At 38.0% G+C, this 27,742-nt stretch overlaps 1 protein-coding gene across 1 annotated transcript; it reads right to left on the reverse strand.

The window, feature by feature from the left end:
* Positions 1-3,095: 3,095 nt before the first annotated feature.
* LOC121380850 (N(4)-(Beta-N-acetylglucosaminyl)-L-asparaginase-like) lies at positions 3,096-27,605 on the reverse strand. The gene is made up of 8 exons (XM_041509845.1): positions 27,379-27,605; positions 22,967-23,099; positions 15,248-15,371; positions 13,946-14,033; positions 11,957-12,037; positions 10,703-10,794; positions 9,516-9,626; positions 3,096-4,012 (listed from the first exon to the last, which is right to left on the reverse strand). The coding sequence occupies exons 1-8, from the start codon at positions 27,491-27,493 to the stop codon at positions 3,869-3,871; spliced, it is 888 nt and encodes a 295-aa protein (XP_041365779.1). The 5' UTR covers positions 27,494-27,605; the 3' UTR covers positions 3,096-3,868.
* Positions 27,606-27,742: the final 137 nt, after the last annotated feature.

Raw genomic sequence — 27,742 nt, forward strand, 5'->3', positions numbered from 1 at the left:
AAAACGAAAAGTCGTCCTTACATATATGTACTTTGTCCTCGTCCATGGGGTCAATAATTCGTACTTGACTATAGCTTTAGGTATAGATGCTGGAATATCGCAGGATGTCTTCATGGGCGAACATGCCATATATTTTGTATCCAACTGTTCAAACGTAGACTATCTCTGATCGATTCTCCAGAAACCAGTCCTTTGTAGACCCTTGGAACGTCTTCTGACCACAAGATCGCAGTCTAGGGATTTCTTTGTGAAGCACTGGTGCAGTTCTCATCGTGTACAATTTGAACGACAAAACCGTTACCGAAGATCAAGACCGTATCTATGCACAAAATAGAGTCGAATGGACAACCGAGCCACCTCTAAAAAGTTTAAAACAAGACGAATCACAAGACAGAATCGTGTCCATCTTGTTTGCATGTTGCAAACTCAAAGCAAAGAAGCGAAGCTGTCACGGTCCATCTTAACAAATGATTATCAAGTGGATTCCGATACTGCGCAAATTAAGTTATTATGGAATGGATACTGAAACGTTTATTTCTAATACTTGTAATTTCAGATGACTTCATATTCAAATGGAAAAGTATGCGTCTTCATTTCTTTAAATTTTAATACAATTTTGTTTTGGTATCTGGTTTGTGTTTCTTGACGTATGCTTTTTGTTTGCCTCGGTCTCTCAGATCTCATCTCATCTCATCTCATCTCATCTCATCTCATCTCATCTCATCTCATCTCATCTCATCTCATCTCATCTCTCTCTCTCTCTCTCTCTCTCTCTCTCTCTCTCTCTCTCTCTCTCTCTCTCTCTCTCTCTCTCTCTCTCTCTCTCTCTCTCTCTCTCTCTCTCTCTCATAGAGAATACAAAAGGAGTTTTCTCATTTGATTGCAAATCAACCAATTACTACCAACATAAATAAGCAAATCAAGTAAGAAAGAAATGTTTTATTTGATGACATACTCAACACATTTTACGGACCACACAGATGATAAATGAGGAAACCCGCTGCAGCCACACAATGGGATATGCTTTTAAATTAGCCAAAAGGATCTTTTATATGCACCATCCAACAGAAAGGACAGCACACACTATGAGAACTGGCTGAAATGTGAAATAGCCCAAACGGTTTATTAACAGGAATCGATCGTAGATGATCTTAGCATCTAACCACTGAGCTATGTCCCGCCCCATATATTTGTTAGGAGTTTATGATGTTTATGCTGAGGTCAGATAATTAACTGAGAAAGAGTTTCAATATATACTGAACAAGAAAAGAAACGCAAGTTACAATAAGAACACGAATGGTATTTAGATAGCATTGTACAAAACTAATGTAAACTAATGAAAAAAATTATTGAAGCCACACATTTTTTAACTTTAAGGAATGTTAATAGGCATCAGTCACAAATGATAATAAGGGCAGACAACCCAGACAGAGTAATCAATAATCAATATCGTGTATGTCCACCATTTGCGACACACCTTCTGTACATGGGATGGATCAGACGGTTGATAAAGGCCATGGGGATAAGTGGAAAGGTCTGAAGTATGATTGCCTGAAGCTGAGCTGCATTTCTTGGTCTTGGACGAACTTGATCAATTCTTCTTTTCAGCTCGTCCCATAAATGTTCAGTTGGATTTAAGTCGGCACTAAGGGCTGGTCAAGGCAAAATTCTGATGTTATGCTGCTGTAAGAAGTGAACCGTAGCCCGAGCTGTGTGTGGTCTGGTGTTATCATGCTGGAACGCGTATTGCGGATGACGAGCAAACAAAGGCTCTATATGGGATCTGAGGGCCTGATCAGCGTAACGCTGAGCTGTAATACCATTATCCCTTCCCGGACCAATATTCTGGAAGACAACTGGGCCAAGTCTTTGATTCAGGCCAATTGCAGCCCATATCATAACACTTGGACCACCCCATGGATCTCTTTCCATCACACACTGATCATCATAACGATGTCCACGTCTGCGCCATATTCGAACTCTTCCATCAGCATGGGATATGCAAACCCGACTTTCATCTGTAAAGATCACATGTCTCCACTGCTGATAACGCCAATTCCGGTGAAATGTGGCCCACTGTAAACGGTTCTGTCGGTGCTGCTGAGTCAAACTGGGACGACGGGCAGGACAACGACAACTGAGAGTGTTTATACGGAGTCTACGTTTAACTGTGTCACCACTGATGGGTCGGTTGTGGACTCCCAACTGTCTGTCGAGCTCCTTCATTTCGTTGTTTTTGTCAGCGAAATGAAGTTTTCTACTGGGATGTATGCGGCCATTGGAACTGATTGAACGCTGAAACGCTTCTCGTTTCGATAGCCTGCACCACCAGGTTGGATTCTTTTTTAGCGAGATTCCTTGCCTCCACGTCATTTCTCCGTCTGACTGTCGACTTGTTTTTTTCGTGACTCGTATGACGGCCATTCTGCAGAAAGCCACGGTTGTTCGCATTTAGTCTCTACATGTCCGAGCCTGTCCTAGCAGCACTGGAAGATTGACCTCCCCACTCTAAGAAGAAATAGGAAGCGGGGTCGGCCCCTACTACTCTTTTTCTAGACTTTACCTTGCTTTATAGTGATACCATCTCGTATCCTCCGGAGTCGAGCCCGTCCGCACCACTATACCAACCCATGACGACTGGACTATACCCTAATCTGATACTCTCTCTCGTTCAGACGGATCCGGCTTCTCAAGATCTGTATTTCAGCACAGCACTACACCTTCAACGTCTATCGACTGTCAATCTAGGGGTTTTCTTGACGGGATGCAACCCATCTCGTCCCTTTAAGCTGTGCACCCAAACGGCCTTAACGAGGCCACTCGCGTGGACATATCGATCGGACTTTAAACTTTTAGATCTGCGTTCAAAATTTTATGTCGAAATTACTTCTTTTTTAAAAATATTATTAAATAGTCCGATCCTCTCTTCTTTCTCTTATTTAATTTTGGACTGTCCTTCTAAAATGCTCCAAATTATAGCCTATAAATATTCGGCCGAGCAGTCAATTCTTTTTATTTTTGGCTTGTAACCTTTTTCTTTGTTTTATTTATTCTATTAACTTTTTCACTAATTGCTATTTTCAAAATTCTGCCCATTTTCAACCCCCCCCCCCCCCCCCCCCACCTCATTACTAACGCTTTCACCTGCCTGTAGGCGTCCGATTGCTTGTTCCTGCTGTTGTGAGGTAAGTCTTGGCATATTCGTACGACATAAATATTGGTGAATAAATTTTTAAAATTGGGTATTTTTATACCCTATAATGTCATGAACAAAGCATGCTTTTTGATTTTCACGAGGATCTCTTACTTGACAATCCCATGACATTTTCCTATGGTATGTTTTGATGACATGCTTCAACCGTAAATGCGACCAAAACGAAATGAAAACTGTTACAAAGGATGATTTGCTTCAAAATACACTCATTACATTACATGCAGGTGAAAAATCTAACTTTTCAAATAATTTTTAGCCTCTTTAAAAAACTTGCGTTTCTTTTGCTGTTGAGTATATGTGTATGTATACACACACACACACACACTAGTATATAGATGTGGATTGGACTTGAAGCATTATTTTATGATACATGGGGACTGGACTCCAATTTCTGAAGTATTATTTTATAATAAATGTGTACTAGTCTTCAATTTCTGCATATTATTTTATAAAACATGAAAACTGGACTAACTTTTGCAGCATTATTTTATAAAACATAAGGACTGGACTTCAATATCTGCAACATTATTTTATGATACATGGGAACTGGACTTTAATTTCTGCAAAATTATTTTATAATACATGGGGACTGGACTTTAATTTCTGCAAAATTATTTTATAATACATGGGGACTGGACTTTAATTTCTGCAAAATTATTTTATAATACATGGGGACTGGACTTTAATTTCTGCTTTGTTCATCCCCTCGGTCCACACAACATGGGGGAAGCCATCATAAATCTCTCCAGTCTGTCTGTCCTTGACGCTGGACACCGTTCCAGCTGTTCCAAAGTTTCCCTGAAAAATGAAAAAACCCTGACAGAAATGGGACTGGTAAAGACACATTTGAGAGCAAGAGTGAGTGAGCGAGCCCTTTTAATATGTCCCTATACCACTACGGTTTCAGGTAAGTCCATCCCGGGCCCAGTCTTGCCTGGGACAGAACATGTGTTTAAAACAAATTATTTCAGTCTCCGAGATTGAGAATTGGTCCCAAACCTGGGGAAAAGGATGATGGAATTGATGTAAATATGTTGGGGTTGGTGTTAGTTTTCATGTGTATACAAAGAAAAAAGATAGGGTTAGGGTTAGGGTTAGGGTTAGGGTTATTAACTTGGTAAAATTTGTGATTTGTAGGGTCTGGATCCTGATGAGAAATACAATAGGTGTATGGTCCTAATAATTATTCAAAACCTTCTTATGTCCATATAATTCCAATCAATTGTATAACGAAAAGCTAATAGATTGGTGGCAACCGATTCCCAACTCTAGGTGTGTGTGTGTGTGTGTCAAACTTGTAACAGTGTGTCAAACTTGTAATGGTGTATCAAATTTGTAATTGTGTGTCAAACTTGTAACTGTGTGTCAAACTTGTAACTGTAACTGTGTGTCAAACTTGTAACTGTGTGTCAAACTTGTAATTGTGTGTCAAACTTGTAACGGTGTGTCAAGCTTGTAATTGTGTCAAACTTGTAATTGTGTGTCAAACTTGTAACTGTATGTCAAACTTGTAATGGTGTGTCAAACTTGTAATTGTGTGTCAAACTTGTAATTGTATGTCAAACTTGTAACGGTGTGTCAAACTTGTAATTGTGTGTCAAACTTGTAATTGTGTGTCAAACTTGTAATTGTATGTCAAACTTGTAACGGTGTGTCAAACTTGTAATTGTGTGTCAAACTTGTAATGGTATGTCAAACTTGTAACGGAGTGTCAAACTTGTAACGGTGTGTCAAACTTGTAATGGTGTGTCAAACTTGTAACGGTGTATCAAACTTGTAATTGTGTGTCAAACTTGTAACTGTAATTGTGTGTTAAACTTGTAACGGTGTGTCAAACTTGTAATGGAGTCAAACTTGTAATGGTGTGTCAAACTTGTAACGGTGTGTCAAACTTGTAATTGTGTGTTAAACTTGTAACGGTGTGTCAAACTTGTAACGGTGTGTCAAACTTGTAACTGTGTGTCAAACGAGTAACTGTGTGCTAAATGTGTAACTATGTGTTAAACTTGTAACTTTGTGTTAAACTTGTACATGTGTGTTAACTGTGTAACTGTAACTGTGTGTTAAATTTATAACTAAGTGTTAAACTTATAACTGTGTGTTAAATGTATAACTGTGTGTTAAATTTGTCACTGTGTGTTAAACGGGTAAATGTGTTAAACAGGTAATTGTGTGTGTTAAATGTGTAACTATGTGTTAAACTTGTAACTGTAACTTTGTGTTAAACTTGTAACTTTGTGTTAAACATGTAACTGTGTGTTAAATGTGTAACTGTAACTGTATGTTAAACTTATAACTGTGTGTTAAACGGGTAACTGTGTGTTAAACATGTAACTGTGTGTTAAACATGTAACTGTGTGTTAAATGTGTAACTGTGTGTTAAATGTGTAACATTGTGTCAAACTTGTAACAGTGTGTTAAATGTGTAACTGTGTGTTAAACTTGTAACGGTGTGTTAAACTTGTAACTGTGTGTTAAACTTGTAACTGTGTTAAATTTGCAACTGTGTGTTAAACGTGTAACTGTGTGTTAAACATGTAACTGAGTGTTAAACTTGTAACTGTGTTAAATGTGTAACTGTGTGTCAAACTTGTAACAGTATGTTAAACGTGTAACTGTATGTTAAACTTGTAACTGAGTGTTACAATTGTAACTGAGTGTTAAACTTGTAACTGTTTTAAATGTGTAACTGTGTTTCAAACTTGTAAAAGTATGTTAAACTTGTGACTGTGTGTTAAACTTGTAACTATGTTAAACGTGTAACAGTGTGTTAAATGTGCAACATTGTGTCAAACTTGTAACAGTGTGTTAAACTTGTAACTGTATGTTAAACTTGTAACAGTGTGTTAAATGTGCAACACTGTGTCAAACTTGTAACAGTGTGTTAAACTTGTAACTGTGTGTTAAACTTGTAACTGTGTATTAAACTTGTAACTGAGTGTTACACTTGTAACTGTGTTAAATATATAACTGCATGTCAAACTTGTAACAGTGTGCTAAACTTGTAATTGTGTGTTAAACTTGTAACTGTGTGTCAAACTTGTAACAGTGTGTTAAACTTGTAACTGAGTGTTACACTTGTAACTGTGTGTTAAATATATAACTGCATGTTAAACTTGTAAAAGTATGTTAAACTTGTAACTGTGTGTTAAACTTGTAACTATGTTAAACTTGTAACAGTGTGTTAAATGTGCAACATTGTGTCAAACTTGTAACAGTGTGTTAAACTTGTAACTGTATGTAAAACTTGTAAGTGTGTTAAACTTGTAACTGTGTGTTAAATGTGTAACCGTGTGTTAAACGTGTAACAGTGAGTTAAATGTGTAACTGTGTGCTAAACTTGTAACTATGTTAAACTTGTAACAGTGTGTTAAATGTGCAACATTGTGTCAAACTTGTAACTGAGTGTTACACTTGTAACTGTGTGTTAAATATATAACTGCGTGTCAAACTTGTAACAGTGTGTTAAACTTGTAACTGTGTGTCAAACTTGTAACAGTGTGTTAAACTTATAACTGTGTTAAATGTGTAACCGTGTGTTAAATGTGTAACAGTGTGTTAAATGTGCAACATTGTGTCAAACTTATAACTGTGTGTTAAATGTGTAATGGTGTGTCAAATGTGTAACAGTGTGTTAAACTTGTAATGGTGTGTTAAACTTGTGATGGTGTGTTAAACTTGTAACTGTGTGTTAAACTTGTAACTGTGTATTAAATGTGTAACTGTTTGTTTAACTTGTAACGGTGTGTCAAACTTGTAATTGTGTGTCAAACTTGTAATTGTGTGTCAAACTTGTAATTGTATGTCAAACTTGTAACGGTGTGTCAAACTTGTAATTGTGTGTCAAACTTGTAATGGTATGTCAAACTTGTAACGGAGTGTCAAACTTGTAACGGTGTGTCAAACTTGTAATGGTGTGTCAAACTTGTAACGGTGTATCAAACTTGTAATTGTGTGTCAAACTTGTAACTGTAATTGTGTGTTAAACTTGTAACGGTGTGTCAAACTTGTAATGGAGTCAAACTTGTAATGGTGTGTCAAACTTGTAACGGTGTGTCAAACTTGTAATTGTGTGTTAAACTTGTAACGGTGTGTCAAACTTGTAACGGTGTGTCAAACTTGTAACTGTGTGTCAAACGAGTAACTGTGTGCTAAATGTGTAACTATGTGTTAAACTTGTAACTTTGTGTTAAACTTGTACATGTGTGTTAACTGTGTAACTGTAACTGTGTGTTAAATTTATAACTAAGTGTTAAACTTATAACTGTGTGTTAAATGTATAACTGTGTGTTAAATTTGTCACTGTGTGTTAAACGGGTAAATGTGTTAAACAGGTAATTGTGTGTGTTAAATGTGTAACTATGTGTTAAACTTGTAACTGTAACTTTGTGTTAAACTTGTAACTTTGTGTTAAACATGTAACTGTGTGTTAAATGTGTAACTGTAACTGTATGTTAAACTTATAACTGTGTGTTAAACGGGTAACTGTGTGTTAAACATGTAACTGTGTGTTAAACATGTAACTGTGTGTTAAATGTGTAACTGTGTGTTAAATGTGTAACATTGTGTCAAACTTGTAACAGTGTGTTAAATGTGTAACTGTGTGTTAAACTTGTAACGGTGTGTTAAACTTGTAACTGTGTGTTAAACTTGTAACTGTGTGTTAAATTTGCAACTGTGTGTTAAACGTGTAACTGTGTGTTAAACATGTAACTGAGTGTTAAACTTGTAACTGTGTTAAATGTGTAACTGTGTGTCAAACTTGTAACAGTATGTTAAACGTGTAACTGTATGTTAAACTTGTAACTGAGTGTTACAATTGTAACTGAGTGTTAAACTTGTAACTGTTTTAAATGTGTAACTGTGTTTCAAACTTGTAAAAGTATGTTAAACTTGTGACTGTGTGTTAAACTTGTAACTATGTTAAACGTGTAACAGTGTGTTAAATGTGCAACATTGTGTCAAACTTGTAACAGTGTGTTAAACTTGTAACTGTATGTTAAACTTGTAACAGTGTGTTAAATGTGCAACACTGTGTCAAACTTGTAACAGTGTGTTAAACTTGTAACTGTGTGTTAAACTTGTAACTGTGTATTAAACTTGTAACTGAGTGTTACACTTGTAACTGTGTTAAATATATAACTGCATGTCAAACTTGTAACAGTGTGCTAAACTTGTAATTGTGTGTTAAACTTGTAACTGTGTGTCAAACTTGTAACAGTGTGTTAAACTTGTAACTGAGTGTTACACTTGTAACTGTGTGTTAAATATATAACTGCATGTTAAACTTGTAAAAGTATGTTAAACTTGTAACTGTGTGTTAAACTTGTAACTATGTTAAACTTGTAACAGTGTGTTAAATGTGCAACATTGTGTCAAACTTGTAACAGTGTGTTAAACTTGTAACTGTATGTAAAACTTGTAAGTGTGTTAAACTTGTAACTGTGTGTTAAATGTGTAACCGTGTGTTAAACGTGTAACAGTGAGTTAAATGTGTAACTGTGTGCTAAACTTGTAACTATGTTAAACTTGTAACAGTGTGTTAAATGTGCAACATTGTGTCAAACTTGTAACTGAGTGTTACACTTGTAACTGTGTGTTAAATATATAACTGCGTGTCAAACTTGTAACAGTGTGTTAAACTTGTAACTGTGTGTCAAACTTGTAACAGTGTGTTAAACTTATAACTGTGTTAAATGTGTAACCGTGTGTTAAATGTGTAACAGTGTGTTAAATGTGCAACATTGTGTCAAACTTATAACTGTGTGTTAAATGTGTAATGGTGTGTCAAATGTGTAACAGTGTGTTAAACTTGTAATGGTGTGTTAAACTTGTGATGGTGTGTTAAACTTGTAACTGTGTGTTAAACTTGTAACTGTGTATTAAATGTGTAACTGTTTGTTTAACTTGTAACTGTGTGTTAAACGTGTAACTGTGTGCTAAATGTGTAACTGAGTGTTAAACATGTAACTGTGTGTTAAACATGTAACTGTGAGTTAAATGTGTAACTGTGTGCTAAACTTGTAACTGTGTGTTAAACATGTAACTGTGTTAAACATGTAACTATGAGATAAATGTGTAACTGTGTGTTAAACTTGTAACTGTGTTAAACTTGTACCAATGTGTTAAACTTGTAACTGTGTGTTAAACTTGTAACAATATGTTAAACTTGTAACAATGTGTTAAACTTGTAACTGCGTGTTAAACTTGTAACAGTGTCAAACTTGTAACTGTGTTAAACTTGTAACACTGTGTTAAACTTGTATATGTGTGTTAAACTTGAGTCTAGTAACTGACAAACCTGCATGTCCACTGCCATGACAGCCATCTCAAATTGATTCTTTCCCAGCCTCTGTAGTCTCTCCAAGATTTCTCTAATAGTTCTCTCACAAGCCTCCTGGGGTGTTAAATTCTAAAATGTACAGAAAATTACATTTAAAAATGTTAAATTTATGATATACTAGTGCTTTGAAGTCCTTTATTTTTGTGGGCTTAAATTTTCGTGATTCATGGATTGAAAAAGTAGAATCATGAATTCATATTATATTAACATGTATTATATTTTTGTGGTGATCATAAATCAGTTCACTGTACTAGTTCGTGAAATACATGAAAATTAAACCTCCATGAACTAAAGTGATTTCACAGTATCGTATGTATAATTAATCAATTCCATAAAGACTACAAATACTAGTATTCTTTATAACATTTTTAAAGAACACCATAAAAACAGATACATGTAGATCTTTTTTGTTTGGTTTGGACATCACAAAAGTATTTTTTATGGATGATGATTAATTCAGGGATGGTGGAAGCAAGTAGACCTTGGGGTGGGGGGGGGGGGGGGGGTGACTGAGATTGAGGGTACAAAGCAAAGTTTCTAGGGGTTTTGGGGGTATGCTTCCCCATAGGATTTTTAAAACTAGATGTTCTGAAATGCAGTATCCTGCATTCAACAAGTAAAATTCATCTCTGCCAATAATATTTTTGATCCATCATGCCTAGAGTTGAATGATGAAGCTGCAGTATTTCCCTTTCGGCATAAAACTGTTTGACAGAGCCGTGCTCCACTCTTGCTTTCAGTTGTGAGCTATCTTTGGTATTTACTGGATGTCAAACATTTGGTAATTCTGATATGCACAGAGTTAAACCCATCTATATTTTCCCATTAATAGCCAAGCTAGAGATTTTCGAAGCTATCTTTGAGCTATATGATATGGCTATGACATCACCACAGCACATGACATCTATAGTTAACATGCATATTACTGTAATTTTCTACAACATTTTTTTGGTCTGGCCACAAAATTGGTCAAAATATTATTTCATCTGATCCTACAACTTAAGCTTATTCTTTTTTTACAGTCTCTGATATAACAATCTCGCTAAAGTTTTATGTTGCTAATATGTCACTTATTTTTGATTTCGCTAAATTGTCAGATTGTTAATATTTTATGATTTACTGTACTTCAAACCCAACATAACTACCTGTTCTAAAAATTGCACCACTTTAAAACTGGGACAAAACTTGAGAATTTCATCTCCATGACCAGTAGAGCAGGCTGCCCCAACATTGGCATCTGAAAAAACAAGAGAAACCAATTTGAACAATTGATTAACAAGACAATTTCTAAGAAGAACAATTTGAATTTGTAAAAGATTTCATTTCATTTCAACTTATTTTCGTGCTTATATCCAATTAAGGTTCAAGCACGCTGTTCTGGACATACACCTCAGCTATCTGAGCTGTCTGTCCAGGACAGGGGGTTAGTTGTTAGTTGGTTAGTGGTTAGTGAATGAAAAGAGGGTGTAGTGGTCTTACACCTACCCATTGAGTCGTTATAACTCACTCTAGGTGGGAGCCAGTACCGGGCTGTGAACCCAGTACCTACCAGCCTTGTGTCCGATGGCTTAATCATGACACCACCGAGGCCAGTCTGTAAAATATAAATGAGTCAAGCTGCCATAGGGAGCAAGATCTATAGGGGAGGGAGGCTTGAGGGCCTGATCCCAGGGAATGTTTGAAATAAAGATAAAATGTTCAAGTTAGTGTTGTATAATGTTGGTGAGGAATTTAAAAACCACCAAATAGCAAAAGTCATTAAAAAGGGAACTTCAAGTAGGTAGATGGATGGGTGGGGAGTAGGGCTTCAACGAGTCCAAAATATTGGACTCGAGTACTCAAGGGTCAAACTCAACCCAGACCTGAGTACCCGACACTTACACTAGATAATAATGAGACCGAGGAATAAGTAAAATAGCATTATGCATCTTAATTCCACTGCTGAACATGGATGCCAAATTATGCCATTGTATTGCATTCCACACATTCGATTTTTGTTTTCCCTCCATGTCTCATAACCCTATATAATGTAACCGGCGGCAAGCATATGGTAAAATGACGTAAATTAAAAAACAAATTAAATGAAAGTGCTCTTTCTTGCATGAGTCTGAACAGACTCGAATCTTGCTAGACTCGGCCCATGCCTGAGTACTCGAGTACTCATGGATACCCTAGTGGGGAGGGGTGGGGGGTGTCAGAGGACCTTGTGATCACCCTCTGGATCCAATAATAATGACCCATTAGCTTTTGTACTTTGGGACCTACACTGTATGTGGTAAAGCTATTTTCTAATTTTCACTTGAAGAGAGTTTTTAAAAATGTGAAAACAAAAATATCTATTGTAAACCTGGTATGAAATATTAACTCTGATCAGTATTATGTACATGTATATTACAAACCTGCATACAGACCACAGCCGGGCAAAGCACTATCTCCAACCCTGCCAGGAAACTTGCCTGCCATACCACTGGTGCTCACACCTACATAAAAATTAAATAAAAACACAGTTAATGAGCTACTCTTTTTGATTAAGTCAAATCAGGTCAGAGTGTTTAATGTGCACATTCATAGCAAGCTGTTGTAGCGCATGCCTGTCCTGGGCACAAGCCCCGTAGGATTAAGCCAAACAGAAATGGTGCACATTTTTGTGAAGGAAGTTAGGTGCAATTTTGAATGGTCCGTCAAAAAAAATAATTTTAAAAAGGGAGCCACGTATTGTTTTGGAAGATTAGTATGCCAAGAGTAGTTCGTTAGAGGACCTAGTTAGTGTTGATATATCTCCTTAGGTTGCCCGTAGTGGCCCTTAAAAGAGCCTGATCTGTTCAGATCTTTTTAATTAGCAGCAAGGGATCTTTTATATGCACCATCCCACAGACAGCGTAGTAAATACCACAGCCTTTGATATACCAGTCATGATGCACTGGCTGGAATGAGAAATAGCCCAATGGGCCCCCTGATGGAAATCGATTCCACACCGCTGTTTTGTTGGATGTACTTACTTTTAAAATGCAGCTGATGCTGATAGGAATGTGGAAGTAAAAAATGGCAACTATGTCGAATTATGAATCTTTGTTATCAAGCACCAGCTGTCATGATGAGTATTCAGAATACGTTAAATTGGTAGTAATGGCTGCTATTGTCATTAATAAAACAATAAAATACATATATAGTACTCCACACATTACTATGCATGTGGTAGAAATGTAGTCATGTGGTTATTTGTAATATTTTACATATTAAGTACAGGTGAGCAAATACAATTATTAAAAAGACACATGGTCATTCATTATACATTCAGTGGTTATATGGTCTTTCCAAAGCTTATAGAAAATTGGCTTAGTGCCACTCTGCCAAACATAATGGCTATAGCAAAGACTACACAAATGTATATGAAGAGCAACAGTTGTATTTTTAAATTTGATTAATTTACTATAATTATTTTATAAGATGGATAACTTAAAACAATAGTAGTGACCAGGATTTTGTTAACAGTGCATTAATTCCAAAAAAGTATTGTTTAAACAATAAAAAAGAATCATTTGTTGAATTAGAGTGAGAATAACCATGTTGTATTTGACGATTTGAGGATGTTCAGTGATTTTAAACATTTACTAGCCACAATTAAAAATTCACTAGCCCTAATTTACTTTAGTTAAAAAAATTATTAATAGTAATATAGTAATAATATCATCTAAAGAGTGAGAGAGAGCTTAAAAACACTATGATTGGGTGATGGGGGTGGGGGCAGTATATTCATATTTACAAAATAGACTTAAATGCAGCATTTGTCAACTTTTTTTCACTAGCCATCGGACATGGCAATAGTAGTTATTTACTAGCCCAACATTGAATATCACAAGTCATGGGAGTGGGGCTACCATAATCTAGAAGACCTGTATATATATATAGATTATTACACGAGCTTGTGTGTTGTACTGATTTTATGAAACAAGTGTCAGGAATTTTGTATTGCCCAAGTGAGAGCGAGGGTAATACATGAATCCTGACACAAGTTTCATAAAATCAGTATGACTCACATGCGAGTGTAATAATTTCTTTATTATCCATATTATTATTGTTGTTTTCTTTATCAATAACAAGACCCAACTCAAAATGTTTCAGCCACAACTTGGAGACGACGAAATGACGTCATATTTCAAATGCACAGACTGAGCTAGGACTGGAGAAGCAATGTCATGTTATGACGTCGCTTCCCAATATTACGACATTACACTTGTTATTACACGTGTGCTTCATATGATTATTATTAACTCGGTTATGTTGAACCATATGGATAATAACACTTGTTATTACACGTGTGCTTCGTATGATTATTATTAACTTGGTTATGTTGAACCATGTGGATAATAAAGACAAATTTGACACACCTGCACACACGTGCTCATCTTTAACTGCCAGTACACCGAGAGTGTCATGAATTCCAGTGTGACTAGGAACACCCGGTGTCTGTGGTTTCTGAAAATACAAATGAAACATATTAAGCCCTCTAAAGGCACAACACCACTATTTCATGTGTCGTTACTTTGTGTAGCAGTTTAATATAATTATGTTTAGGAAATAGGTGTTCATTAAAGTAAGATGTAAAAAAACAAGACAGGACAGCACAAACCATGGCCTTTGATACTCCAGTAGTGTGGGGCACTGGTTAACATAGGGGAAAAAAACAATCAGAGAATGGGTCCACTGAGCGGGTTCGATCCTATGACCAAAGCACCTCAGATGAACACTCTTACCAAATGAGCTAGATGCTGTCACTTTTAGTACTAAATGACAACAACTGTTCAAGTGTATAAAGGTGATGCCACACAGTATGAGTGCCTCATCAGCCTCGGTGGCGCTGTGGTTAAGCCATCAGACTACAGGCTGGTAGGTACAGGGTTCACAGCCTGGTACCAGTTCCAACCCAGAGCGAGTTCTTAAGGGCTCAATGGGTAGGTGTAAGGCCACTACACTCTATTCTCTCTCACTAACCACTAACCAACTAACATCTAACCCCCTGTCCTGGACAGATAGCTGAGGTGTGTGCCCAGGACAGCGTGCTTGAACCTTAGTTGGATATAAGCACGAAAATAAGTTGCAATGAAATATGACTGCCCCATATGAGAGTAACCAATGAAGAAGGGCGAGACGTAGCCCAATAGTAAAAGATCGACCCCTGTTGGTGGACCCATTGGGCTATTTCATGTTCCAGCCAGTGCACCATGACTGATATATCAAAGCCCATGGTATGTGCTATCCTGTCTGTGGGATGGTGCATACAGAAGATCCCTTACTACTAATGGACAAATGTAGCAGGTTTCCTCTCTAAAACATTTATATGTCAAAAATTATCAAATAGTTGACATCCAATAGCCAAACTTTTAGTAACTCAGTAATGTTTGTCTTGTCAATAGGCTATTCTGTGGCTATGCTTGTACGAGGCACTCATATCATGTAGCATCGCCTTAACAGTAAAATAAGACTGTGCTCTGGTTTAAGGGTGGGTAACTCAAATTTTTTGGTGGTTAACCTATGTTAATTTTTTTATATGGTGGCTACTAAGCAACTGTACTTCCTTAAAATAATAGCCACAAAGCCCTCTCAACATTGCCTTAAGATTTTAATGGCAATTTCTTCATTGACAAATTAGTGATTTAATGTGTTTGAGAATGACGGAGAAAAATGGATACCATTAATTTGTCTTCCACTTTAAAGCCTTGTTGAATAGCAAACTTCAAAGCACCTTCCCCAGTTAACATACTGTGGGGAGAGACTTCCATGACTGCTTTGGCTACAGAAATGGGCCTCGAAATACTGAAAGCAAAACAATATTTTGCATATATACATGTAGGTGTAATCAGTTGTGGGGTACAGCACCCCCAAGTGAAGATTATGTGGAATGGGATTTAACTCAATCGCTACGTGTCAGTAGGATTGAACCACCTCAGTGATTAGGTTTTTTCTCGTTCCAACCAATACACCACAACTGGTCAAAGGCTGTGTTATGTGTTTTCCTGTCTGTGGGAAGGGGCATATAAAATATCCCTTGCTGCTAATGGAAAATTGTATCCGGTTTTCTCTGATGACTACGAGTCAGAATTACCAAATGTTTTACATCCAATAGCCAATGATTAATTAATCAATGTGCACTAGTGGTGTCATTAAACAAAACAAACTAACTTTAACTGAAGATTAAACATTGCCTCTCCATACTACAACAATCTGACAGAAGAAAAATAAATTAAAGAAGAAACGTTTTATTTAATGATACCACCACACAATGAGCTACTCTTTTTCAGTTGGCAGCAAGGGATCTTTTATATGCTGCACCCCACTACATAGTACATACCACACCTTTGATATACCAGTTGTGGAGCACTGGCTGGAATGAGAAATAACCCAATGGGGCCACCGATGGTGATCAATCCTAGACTGACTTTACATCAGGGGAGCACTTTAACAGGGCTCAAACTTAACAATGGCACCAGACGGCACCAGACGGCACCAGATGGCACCAGACAGCACCAGCCGGCACCAGACAGCACCAGCCGGCACCAGACAGCACCAGATGGCACCAGACAGCACCAGCCGGCACCAGACAGCACCAGACGGCACCAGACAGCACCAGCCGGCGCCAGACAGCACCAGACAGCACCGACGGCAATTGCTGTCATTGAGATATAAATTGCCATAGGTTGGGAGCATCAATGATGGCAAAATGTTTACACCTGGTATACATTAGCTGCCAGTATATAACATTAGTACATTTGAAATATGTCTACATACATCAAAATAACCTTTCAGTCTTATTTATTTGCTGCAAAAGTCTTCTTTTTCCAAATGCCGTGGGAGGCTTTATATTACCACTGGTGGGCCGTTTCACTCATGACAATTTTGTTTTTAAATGCCATGGGAGACAAATTCGTAACTTCAAGCCCTGCTTTACCGCTGGGCTACGTCCCGCCCTCGAAAAACTTAAAACAAAATGGCTCATTTTTCCATGGTCTTGATATTATTTTTTCTTTTATTTAAAAAAACTTTACCTATTTATCAATCAATATTAAATAATAATCTTAAAAACTTTTTAAAAAAGGAAAGGAAAGGAATGTTTTAATGAAATCTGTGTTTTAAACTATGGCTTATTTATGTCTAACTGACAGTTACCGTATTTTTCGGCATATAAGTCGCTACTTTTTTACTGTGAATTGCAAGGAAGGAAGGAAATGGTTTATTTAACGACACACTCAACACATTTTATTTATGGTTATATGGCATCGGACATATGGTTAAAGACCACACAGATATTGAGAGAGGAAACACACTGTCGCCATTTCATGGGCTACTCTTTTCGATTAGCAGCAAGGGATCTTTTATATGCACCATCCCATAGACAGGATAGCACATACCACAGCCTTTGATATACCAGTCTTTATGCACTGGCTGGAGCGAGAAACAGCGCAATGGGTCCACTGACGGGGATCGATCCCAAACTGATCACGCATCAAGCACTTTACCACTGCGCTACGTCTCGCCCCAGTAAGTGAACACTTGATTATGATGATTACTGATAAAGTTAAACTCGGTAAACCCAGCTGAGTAAAAGGATGACCTCGCCAATAACATACACAAGCATGAGTAGAAGTAGAACAAGGTGAGCAGGAGGGGGAGGGAAGGCTTTAACCCCACACCACCCCCACCCAACCCCAAAAAAACTGAATTAAAAAACCCTATATTATTGCACTTCAGGTTATCATCTGGTTTTCAAAATGTTCTTGTGAAGAATGCCCTCATCACCCATCCCTAAAATTTACTTTCCCTCCCCCACCCCCCACCCCTCTGCTTTATGAAATTCAGCCCCTCTCCAGTATTCACAAGCTTCCACCTTGCCTGATCCATTGTTACCTTTTCACCTGTCAAGTAGTGTGATAACCTAGATTAAACATAGCATTAATCTGCATACCTGACGAAAGGTCCTGACACCCCAGCTATGACATTGCAGTGAAACTTAGATCAGGATACGGGTCTAGACACGTACAGATTGGTGGACCAGCTAGAGCTAAAATAAATATTTCCAGGTCATCACTTTTTACCACTGGATTCGACAGTGGACTTTAGACTGATGCCTCTGTTAAACTATGACCCATTTTAGAAGGCCAAAATGTATTTATGTCACCTGTTTCACTGGCGTAGGAAGTGGGGGGGGGGGGGTCAAGGGGGTGGCATGTGCCCCCCACTTTTCAGATATTTTGCTTTTTATTTGCTTTATAATAGTGTAAAAGTGTGTAAATATAAAAGTATGCCCCCCACACACACACTTTTTGGCACCTTCCTACGCCACTGTGTTTTTACCATAGTGTTAATAGGACAGATAATATTACAATTCTCACAAATCATCTGATGAGATATGACATAATCTGAATAAAGCAGTCACTGGAGTAGCCCAGGATTGGGGAGACATGTCCCCACCCCCCAATCACACCTTCCCCTCCCCCATCACCACCTGTTACATTTTCCTGTCACCTCCATAACATGACTCATAGACACTGTGGTTGACCCCCCCCCCCCCCCCCCCCCCACCCCAGTGTGAGTGCGCCCCAATACAAAATCCTGGATAGGCCAATAAGTGCAGTTATCTGTCAAAAAGAGTTACTAAACTGTTTAAAAGTTTGTTTTGTTTAATGACACCACTAGAGCACATTGATTTATTAATCATCGGCTATTGGATATCAAACATTTAGTAATCCTGAAATATTGTCTTAGAGAGGAAACCCGTAACATTTTTCCATTAGTAGAAAGGAATTTTTTATATGCACCATCCCACAGACAGGATATCACATACCACAGCCTTTGATATACCAGCTGTGGTGCACTGGCTGGAACAAAAAATAGCCCAATGAGTACTAAACTGTCTAATAAATTATAATGTATGTTTAAGTGAACTGATGCAAAAATGCCAATCAGGCTGAGTACAGATTTTCTTTTGACTATTTAAATAACCACAAAAGACTGAATCACTACCACAATAATGATTAGATATTTTGCATCAATTTATGCAACTTCAGTTATTTCATTCATTTCAACTTGAGGGGCAGGACGTAGCCCAGTGGTAAAGGGCCTGCTCGTTGCGCTGTCGGTCTGGGATCAATCCTCGTCGGTGGGCCCATTGGGCTATTTGTCGTTCCAGCCAGTGCACCACGATATGTACTACCCTGTCTGTGGGATGGTATATATAAAAGATCTCTTGCTGCTAATCGTAAAGAGAAGCCTATGAAGTGGTGATAGCGGGTTTCCTCTCTCAATGTTTGTGTGGTCCTTAACCATATGTCTGATGCCATATAACCGTAAATAAAATGTGTTGAGTGCGTTGTTAAATAAAACATTTCCTTCCTTCATTCCTTCCTTTCAACTTGAAACATCAGTGTTTGAGATTAATGGTATCCCGATATCCCGGGGATACCAGAATTTCATTTTGGATACCAGACTTCAATAACCCAGTATCCCACCGGGATACCATATAATGTTGTTGGTTTTTATTTTTTGCTGAAACAATGAAAGTAGTAATTTACTGGTGAAGTTAAGTAACAGTGTCGTCCAAGTTTGTTACGATGTTATTAATTTTATGAATTTCATTTAGTGGGATACTAAATTCTCAGGTGGGATACCAGATTTTGAAATGTTAGTATCCAACTGGGATACTGCAAAAAAAAATTTAATCTTGAACACTGAACATGCTGTCCTAGTGCAGCAGACAAACCTCAAGTATAGAGGGTATTGTGCACTTTATGGTACAAGTTTGTAATTTGGCACGATGATTCAGTATACCATAACAGTCATTATAAAATCAGGATCCATCTTAAAGGTCTTGTGTATTGACCTTGATGGCCATTTTGAATTTTTCCATTATGTGAAACTTATTTTCTCTATTGTAGGTGCTATAAAGTCTTTTATCAGATGAATTAATATAGTTTAAGTTAGTAAACTTATTTAAAATATAATGTTTAACAAATATATACAGGAACTGTCAATTTTCTACAACTTCCAAGATGGCCACAAAATTTCACATTTCATCATACATACATATAGAACCTTTAAAGCATTACTGTAACCATTCACTGACAGCAGATGGATTAGTTCAGTTTAAGGCTGGAAACCCATGTTAATATGATATTAATAATATAGAATGTAAATATCATAATTAATAACTCAAAAAACAGTGACAAATAATTCAAAATGGTTGCCAGTATCCACATTTAACCAAGCATGAAAGTAAATTCTATAGCCTTCTTACAGATAAATTACTTCAAGTGCATTTTATTAAACCAACATTAATGTGAAGTAAGAATAGTCGGTTATGTACATACGTGTATAAATGAATACAGTGAAACCACTCCAAACCGGACCGACTGTAAACCAGACCGACTGTAAACCGGACCAACTGTAAACCAGACCAACTGTAAACCGGACCGATTGTAAACCGGAATTCCCTCAAAACCATACATTTTTCACAGTCCCCTTTTAAAAAAACAATACATACCTTAATCTCTCTAAACTGAACATTTTACTTGGTCCCAAAGGTGTCTGGTTCAGAGGAGTTTCACTGTACTATCAGTTATAAACATATTGTAATCCAGCATATAAAATTACATCCATTGGGTAAAGAATACAGGGTATTTGAGATAATTTTGGCACATAATTTGGAACGGTTCATCAAAAGAAAATAAAGGAACCTTGCCTATTGGGGTCGGTTGTGGTTGGACTCAAGCAGCATTGATATAAAGCACCTTTAAATAGTTTTTTTGACAGGCCTTGGTGGTGTTGTGGTTAAACGATCAGACATAAGGCTGGTAGGTACTGGGTTCACAGCCTGGCACTGTCTCCCATACAATTCAATGGGTAGGTGTAAGACCACTACACCCTCTTCTCTCTCACTAACCAACTAACAACTAACTCACTGTCCTGGACAGACTGCCCAGATAGATGAGGTGTATGCCCAGGGAAGCATGCATGAACCTTAATTGAATATAAGCACGGAAATAAGTTGAAATGAATGAATAAAATATTTTTAGAAATGGTGTTACATGTAGCTGCGGGGGTAGGATCTAGCTCAGTTGGTAGAGTGCTCACCTGAGGAGCTTCTTGTCACAGGATCAAATCACCGCAGTGGACCCATCCTCTGATTGTTTTGTCCCATACCAACCAGTGTACCATGACTGGTATATCAAAGGCTGTAGTAAAGCGAATAAAAAAGATCCCTTGCGACTAATGGAAAAATGTAGTGGGTTTTCTCTTTAAGGCTATAAGTCAGAATCAGAGTATCTGAATCTGAATGTATTCATCAGAGGAAACCCGCTACATTTTTCCTAATGCAGCAAGGGATCTTTTTATGCACTTTCCCAAAGACAAGAAAGCACAGACCACAGACTGGCCTTTGACCATTTGTGGTGTACTGGTTGGAATGAGAAAAATTTGACAAAATTGAATTCAGTACAAGAATAGCTATGCCTGTATAAAATAACACAGCTGTAATATGGGCTTGATTTTTGGTACTAAGAAATTGATTGCCAGTAACATGGTTATCTTCCATTTCATTTCAATTTACTTTCGTGCTTATATCCAATTAAGGTTCAATCACGCTGTCCTGGGCACACACCTCAGCTATCTGTGCTGTCTGTCCAGGACAGTGGCTTAGTTGGTTAGTGGTTAGTGGAGTTACACCTACCCACTGAGTCGTTAAAACTTGCTCTGGGTGGGAGCCAGTACAGGGCTGTGAATCCTGTACCTACCAGCCTTATGTCCGATGGCTTAACCATGACACACGGAGGCCGGTGGTTAACTTCCTAAAACTGTGCATGGGCAAATCCAGAGTGGGGGATCACAGGGGTCACATGCCCCCCCCCCCCCCCAACAGATCTCACTCCATTTTTGAAGCTCAGCTCATTGTCTTCAGCAATTTTGTGACACCCCACTCCCTCCCCATCCGACGCCATATAACTGTAAATAAAATGTGTTGAGTGCTTCGTTAAACAAAACCTTTCCCCCCACCTCCCCATTGCAAAATAGTGGCTCCACAGTCATTATTTGCTGTTACTATTTACTAAATATATTCAAGTGCCTCTTTTGTTTCTAGTTTTAAAAAAATCATTGGGAAAGGAAAGGAAAGAAATGTTTTATTTAACGACGCACTCAACACATTTTAATTATGGTTATATGGCGTCAGACATATAGTTAAGGACCACACAGATATTGAGAGAGGAAACCCACTGTTGCTACTTCATGGGCTACTCTTTCCGATTAGCAGCAAGTGATCTTTTATATGCACAATCCCATAGACAGGATAGCACATACCACAGCCTTTCATTTACCAGTCGTGGTGCACTGGCTGGAACGAGAAATAGCTCAATGGGCCCACTGACGTGGATCGATCCTGCACAAAAAACCATTGGGATGGCTATCCATAGACAGGACCCGGAACAGACATGCTCGAAACTCCAGTTACCTGGTAAAAATATTGGACTTGGACGTGGGATTCCTTTTTCACGAGTTGGTCCATATACTTTTTTCCCTTAGCTGCACCCCCCCTCCAATGTTTTCACCTGGATCCACCTCTGGTATCAATAATATTTTACTTCTGACTTACATACATGTATTTGTTATAATGTGAGCATGGGAACTAACGTTTACTTTGTTTAACGCCACCACTAGAGCACATTGATTTATTCATCATCGGCTATTGGATGTCAAACATTTGCTGATTTTGACATACAGTCTTAGAGAGGAAACCCACTACATTTTTCCATTAGTAGCAAGGGATCTTTAATATGTACCATCTTACACACATGATAGCACATACCACGGCCTTTGATGTACCAGTTGTGTTGCACTGGCTGGAACAAGAAATATCCCAATGGGCCCACCGATGGGGATCAATCCCAAACTGAAGGCACATCAAGCGAGCACTTTACCACTGGGCTACATCCCGCCCCAGAATGGGAACTGTTTTTATGTGCCCATATCCACTAAAGGTTCAGGCACGTCCATCCCAGGCCGGACCTCTGGCATGGCCAGGGACTCGGCTGTTATACTTTGACAGTGTGAGACCAAGAAAGACCAAGACCAAAATGTTTAACGTGCACATTCAGAGCAAGCTGTTGTAGCGCACACCCGTCCTGGGCACAGGTGTCGGCCTCGACTGGCTCCTCCGTCCAGGACAGGAAAGGTGGAGGTAGGAGGAGGAGGTGGGAGGAGGAGGAACCGCCTGCACTGGCAGGTGCAAGGGAGCATTTTTGATGAAGGAAATTGGCGCAATTTTAAACGGTCGGTCTAAAGGAAAAGGTATGGAGCTACATATAGGTTTAGAATTGACAGTGTGAGGAATGTTATAGAGTATTTATAAAAATGTTCACAAATACCCTTGAAGTGCCGTCACAGACCCAAAACTGAGGTCTGCACCATTCATTATGGCAGCATCTTGTTCCAGTATTCCTTCAGCATTTCTCTTCCCTCCGCAACCGACACTGGCTAATTGGTATGACTGCTCGATTTCTGAATGGAAAGGAACAATTAAAAAAAATCACTGTTGATATGAGGGCTCAGAAACATGTTTGGGAGGATCTTTTGATGTCTATAGATGTTAAAATATGATAAGAGTATGAAGTTTATAATTTTGTGACAACTAGGGGCTTAATTACGTTCAAATTTATAAAGTGAATTTTATTCCATTCATTTTGTTGTTTCTGAATATCTGACTCTATACCTACATGTAGATAATTTTGAGGCCAACTTTTGTTGTTGTTGATAAATACATTTATTATCCACATAGTTCAAGATATTCAGGGAAATATAATCAGTATGACCCACGTGTATCATAATGATTTCACGACATGACGTGCACCATGAATGACGTAGTTTTGTGAACATAACTTAATGCGGCTTCCACATTATAAACGCTTGTCAAAAATGATGTCATTTCAGAAAATGGGGCTGTTTCATTGTTTCTTTTTAGTTACATTTCAAACGTTTTGACATGGTCCTAACTTGTTATTCATAAAAATAATATTTTTGATAATGTGGATAATAAAGAAATTATTACACTCGCGTGTGAATCATACTGATTTTACACAACTCGTGTCAGGATTCATGTATTACTCTCGCTCTCGCTCGGGTAATACAATTATCCTGACATGAGTTTCGTAAAATCAGTATGACATACAAGCTTGTATAATAATCTCTATGTATTATTTATTGCCTCTTTTCTCCACCAAGTGAAACAAGCATTGAGTAGGTACCACTAAAGCAATACATGTACCTACCAGCCCCCCCCCCCCCCCATTTTTTAAAATTTATATCTGCCAAGTTCAAGGGCCATAACTCTGTCACAACTGGTAAATCACCATGAAAGTTAAACTTCATCTGTAACAGTATAAAAATTATGATGAAGCTATATACAAAACTTCATTTCAATATCTTGAGGCATTTAAAAAAACAAATTTTCCAAAGCACATTTTTGTATCTCCTGAGTGCAAGGCCCATAACTTTCCAAAATGGGTAAATCATCATGAAAGTCAAACTTGATCTGTAACAGTATATGATGAAGCTATACACAAAACTTCATTTCAATATCTTGAGGCATTTCAAAAAAACAAATTTTCCAAAGCACATTTTTGTATCTCCTGAGTGCAAGGCCCATAACTTTCCAAAATGGGTAAATCATCATGAAAGTCAAACTTGATCTGTAACAGTACACCATAAAGCTATACACATCTTTTTTTTATCAATATCTGGAGGCATCACTGGGGGGGGGGGGGGGGGGGGGGGGGGGAGTATGAAAACCAAATCTCTGTACCTCCTAAGTCCAAGGGGCTTGATTTAGCTCAGTCGGTTGAGTGCTCACCTGAGGTGCTTGTGTCGCAGGATCAAACCACCTCAGTGAATCCATTCAACTGAGTGGGGTTTTTCTCATTATAACCAGTGAACCACAACTGGTCAAAGGCTGTGGTATGTGCTTTCCTGTCTGTGGGAAAGTGCATATAAAAGATCCCTTGCTGCATTAGGAAAAATGTAGCAGGTTTCCTCTGGTGACTACAAATCAGAATTACCAAATATTTGACATCCAGTAGCCAATGATTAATTAATCAATGTGCTCTAGTGGTGTCATTAAACAAAACAAACTTTAACTTTATACCTAAGTTCAAGGGCCATAATGGTTAAACATGGATAAATCAGCCTAAAGCTACTTTCTCAGTTCAGAGTTGTTCTATTTTGTTCTATTTCATTGTATGTGCTAAAACATTTTGAAATACATGTAGTCCTGGGCGGAGGAGCCGATATGAGCCAGCACCTATGCCCATGGTAGGCATGTAAAGGCATATTGTCACAGACCACTAACCTATTAAATGGCCTAACAAAGTATTACCTGAAAAAATATATATTTGATTTGTACCTAAATGTACTTTATTCAACCATCTACATAACCACTATACTTCACCTATTAATGATATTTCATAAAAATTATTGAATTATGGCAATGGTCCATAATTCAAAAACTAATATTGCCAAGAGGGTTGACGTGGACTTCACTTCAACATAGTTCAGTTAAGGTGATGTGATAGGTAGATTTGGTTTTCACAAATAAATGTAATATTTAAGTAATATCAATTTTTTGAGAAATAAGTTCCTTAAATCTGTGACAGTATGCCTTTAAAAGATGAAAAGTTGAATTTTCTCTTTCTTGCATACAATTAAATTAAATTAAATATATTTAATTTCTTTCTTTATAAATTAGTTTTGGAGCCGTAACCCCGCATGTGGCATTATACGCCGGTTAAATAATATAGTACATCACCGGTCTATCGTCAAAAGATTGTCACTGACTTAACCTTATCAAGGGTCAAACTCCAACCCAGTGACAGAGCTTGGCGAATAAATGGGGGTGTTGTTAATCGTGGAGGAATTGTAGGCAGTAGGCACAACAATAAATATCAATTGCTTCATTGTCTAGGCCTACTGGTTTGTAGTCTCGGATACACTGCCCGAAGAATTTAAACACTGTGTCAAATAAATAATTTTTGAACTTAATCAGTGGACGTAAGCACGTGTCAAATGACAATTAAATTAATTGTGACGGAACATGCACTTAAATTTGTTTCGCCTGTGGCGATTTTAATTGTGTTAGAGGGCCGTGTGCAGTTTCATTGCCCGTAGCCCAGGTGGGCAACTTGTTACGTAATACTTCGCGCGATCGGGCATTCCAATATGCACTTAGTCCAGCTGTGGAGGCCATGTGGCGAGTAGTTACGTAATACCTCTGCGAGTGCGGTTTTTACAACCGTGATTTGGCGACGATGGCGTCAGTAAGTCTGACGATCAGAGAGAAATATACCGACTCTAGTAGAGTTGGAATATGAGATGATACGTGAGGTACCGCCTTGTACCTCCAGGCGTATTCTGATTTATAATAAATAGCTAGAATTTAGAGATATCTAGGAGAAACGGAAAAGGAAGCTTCCTGGGAACGTTAGTCCGTTTGGACTTTGGTAAATATTATTTCTGCTCTGTGTATAACCTTGATGTGATTGATGTGACTTTAATTTTGATACTGTATTATACCAATATTCTTTAGACAGTGTCTTCGGTCATCTGACGAAGTAAATCGTAGACTTTTTGTTCTAACATTATACGAGTATTTGGTAATATAAAGCTTAGCCAGTCATCCTAGACGACCTAGGTACACTGTAGGTTATTGTCTTTATTGTGATCGGTACCAGTATTAATTCTGTGTTACAAGGTTACTGAATGAGTAGTTAGGGGTAATTAAAAATTAACCCGTTAGGAATAGAGCTGTAATTCCTTTATTAATTAAGTTCCCCTGGAAGCGTTCCTAAATTATCACACGTTACTGAACGAGTAGTAAGGGTTAATTAAAAATTAACCAGTTAGGAATGGTGTTGTAATTCCTTTATTAATTAACTTCTCCTGGAAGCGTTTCTCAATTATCACATGTGTGGGTGTGGTGTAACGGTGAAGTGATTCGCATATTGTGTAACTAGACACCTAGAGATTAACTAATTAAGTGATCAGTTCTGGGTTGTTATTATTGCTGTTATTAATTAACTACTACGGCTGTACATTTGTCAGCGTAGATTAATACAGATTCCAAAGTGTATTGTGTTTTGTTGTGTTTCTAGTGAGCTAAACGTGCTATAATAATATATACATACCTAAAGACGAGCCATACTAGGGTTTAACAGCCTGTTACAGAGAGATCTAATAGATATACAGTTAGGAGAGATATTTTGATAATCTTGTTTTATTCAGTTACGGGAATTATAGAATCCCCGTGACATTAATGATCGAAAAATAATTAAAGGCGATTGTTTTTTGTTGAGTTTTTGGCTGCATGAGGTTGGGTTGTTTGTTTGTTTGTTTGTTTTGTTTATTTTGGGTTTTTTAAATCTCAATTTTCCCAGGACACCTAGCTATATGAACAGCCTAATATTGCCTTGTGAAAAAAAAAGTTTTAGCTTGTATGGGTTCGTCCAACGCCCATCCTCCCCCGTCCGCGAACAAACTTATTACCGTGTAAGGAAGGGTCTTAGGTGGTGGTGGTAATAATTTTATATTAATTACAGATTGTTATATTAGTAACCTATACCTAGATGGAAAAATGGTATACATACTTTCATGTAAAGTAGATTTAATATTATAATTTAATCTACCACACGTTTTCTACGTTTTGGGACCGTAATCCACTGATACGCATTGCGTAACCTCACCTGTGGCACTGAACGCGACCTACATGGTTTAACGTATATGCGGCGCTTACCGTTGATTCCCGCTTCCACGGCATCGACGACGTTGCACGGCGTGGAAAGAAAACGTGCAGTGACCTCAACGGCTTTGAAAGCAAACGGCCACGTCCCGATTACTGTCAGCACCATATTACGACGATTATAGGTTAAACTAATACAGTTAGTACTAGTTGTCAAAAGTATGGAAGATCAATGCGGCCATCATAAAGACTGTTAACCTTCGCTTTAAAGGGACATGCATGACAACCCACAATCGGGCTGCTGGTGCTCACTTGCACCTGCCAGTGCAGGCGGTCCCCCCCCCCCCCCCTTTCCTGACCTGGACGGAGGAGCCGGCCGAGACCGGCTCTTGTGCCCAGACAGGCGTTCGCTACAACA

This window comes from Gigantopelta aegis, chromosome 2 (assembly GCF_016097555.1).
Source record: "Gigantopelta aegis isolate Gae_Host chromosome 2, Gae_host_genome, whole genome shotgun sequence".
Lineage (NCBI taxonomy): Eukaryota > Metazoa > Mollusca > Gastropoda > Neomphalida > Peltospiridae > Gigantopelta > Gigantopelta aegis.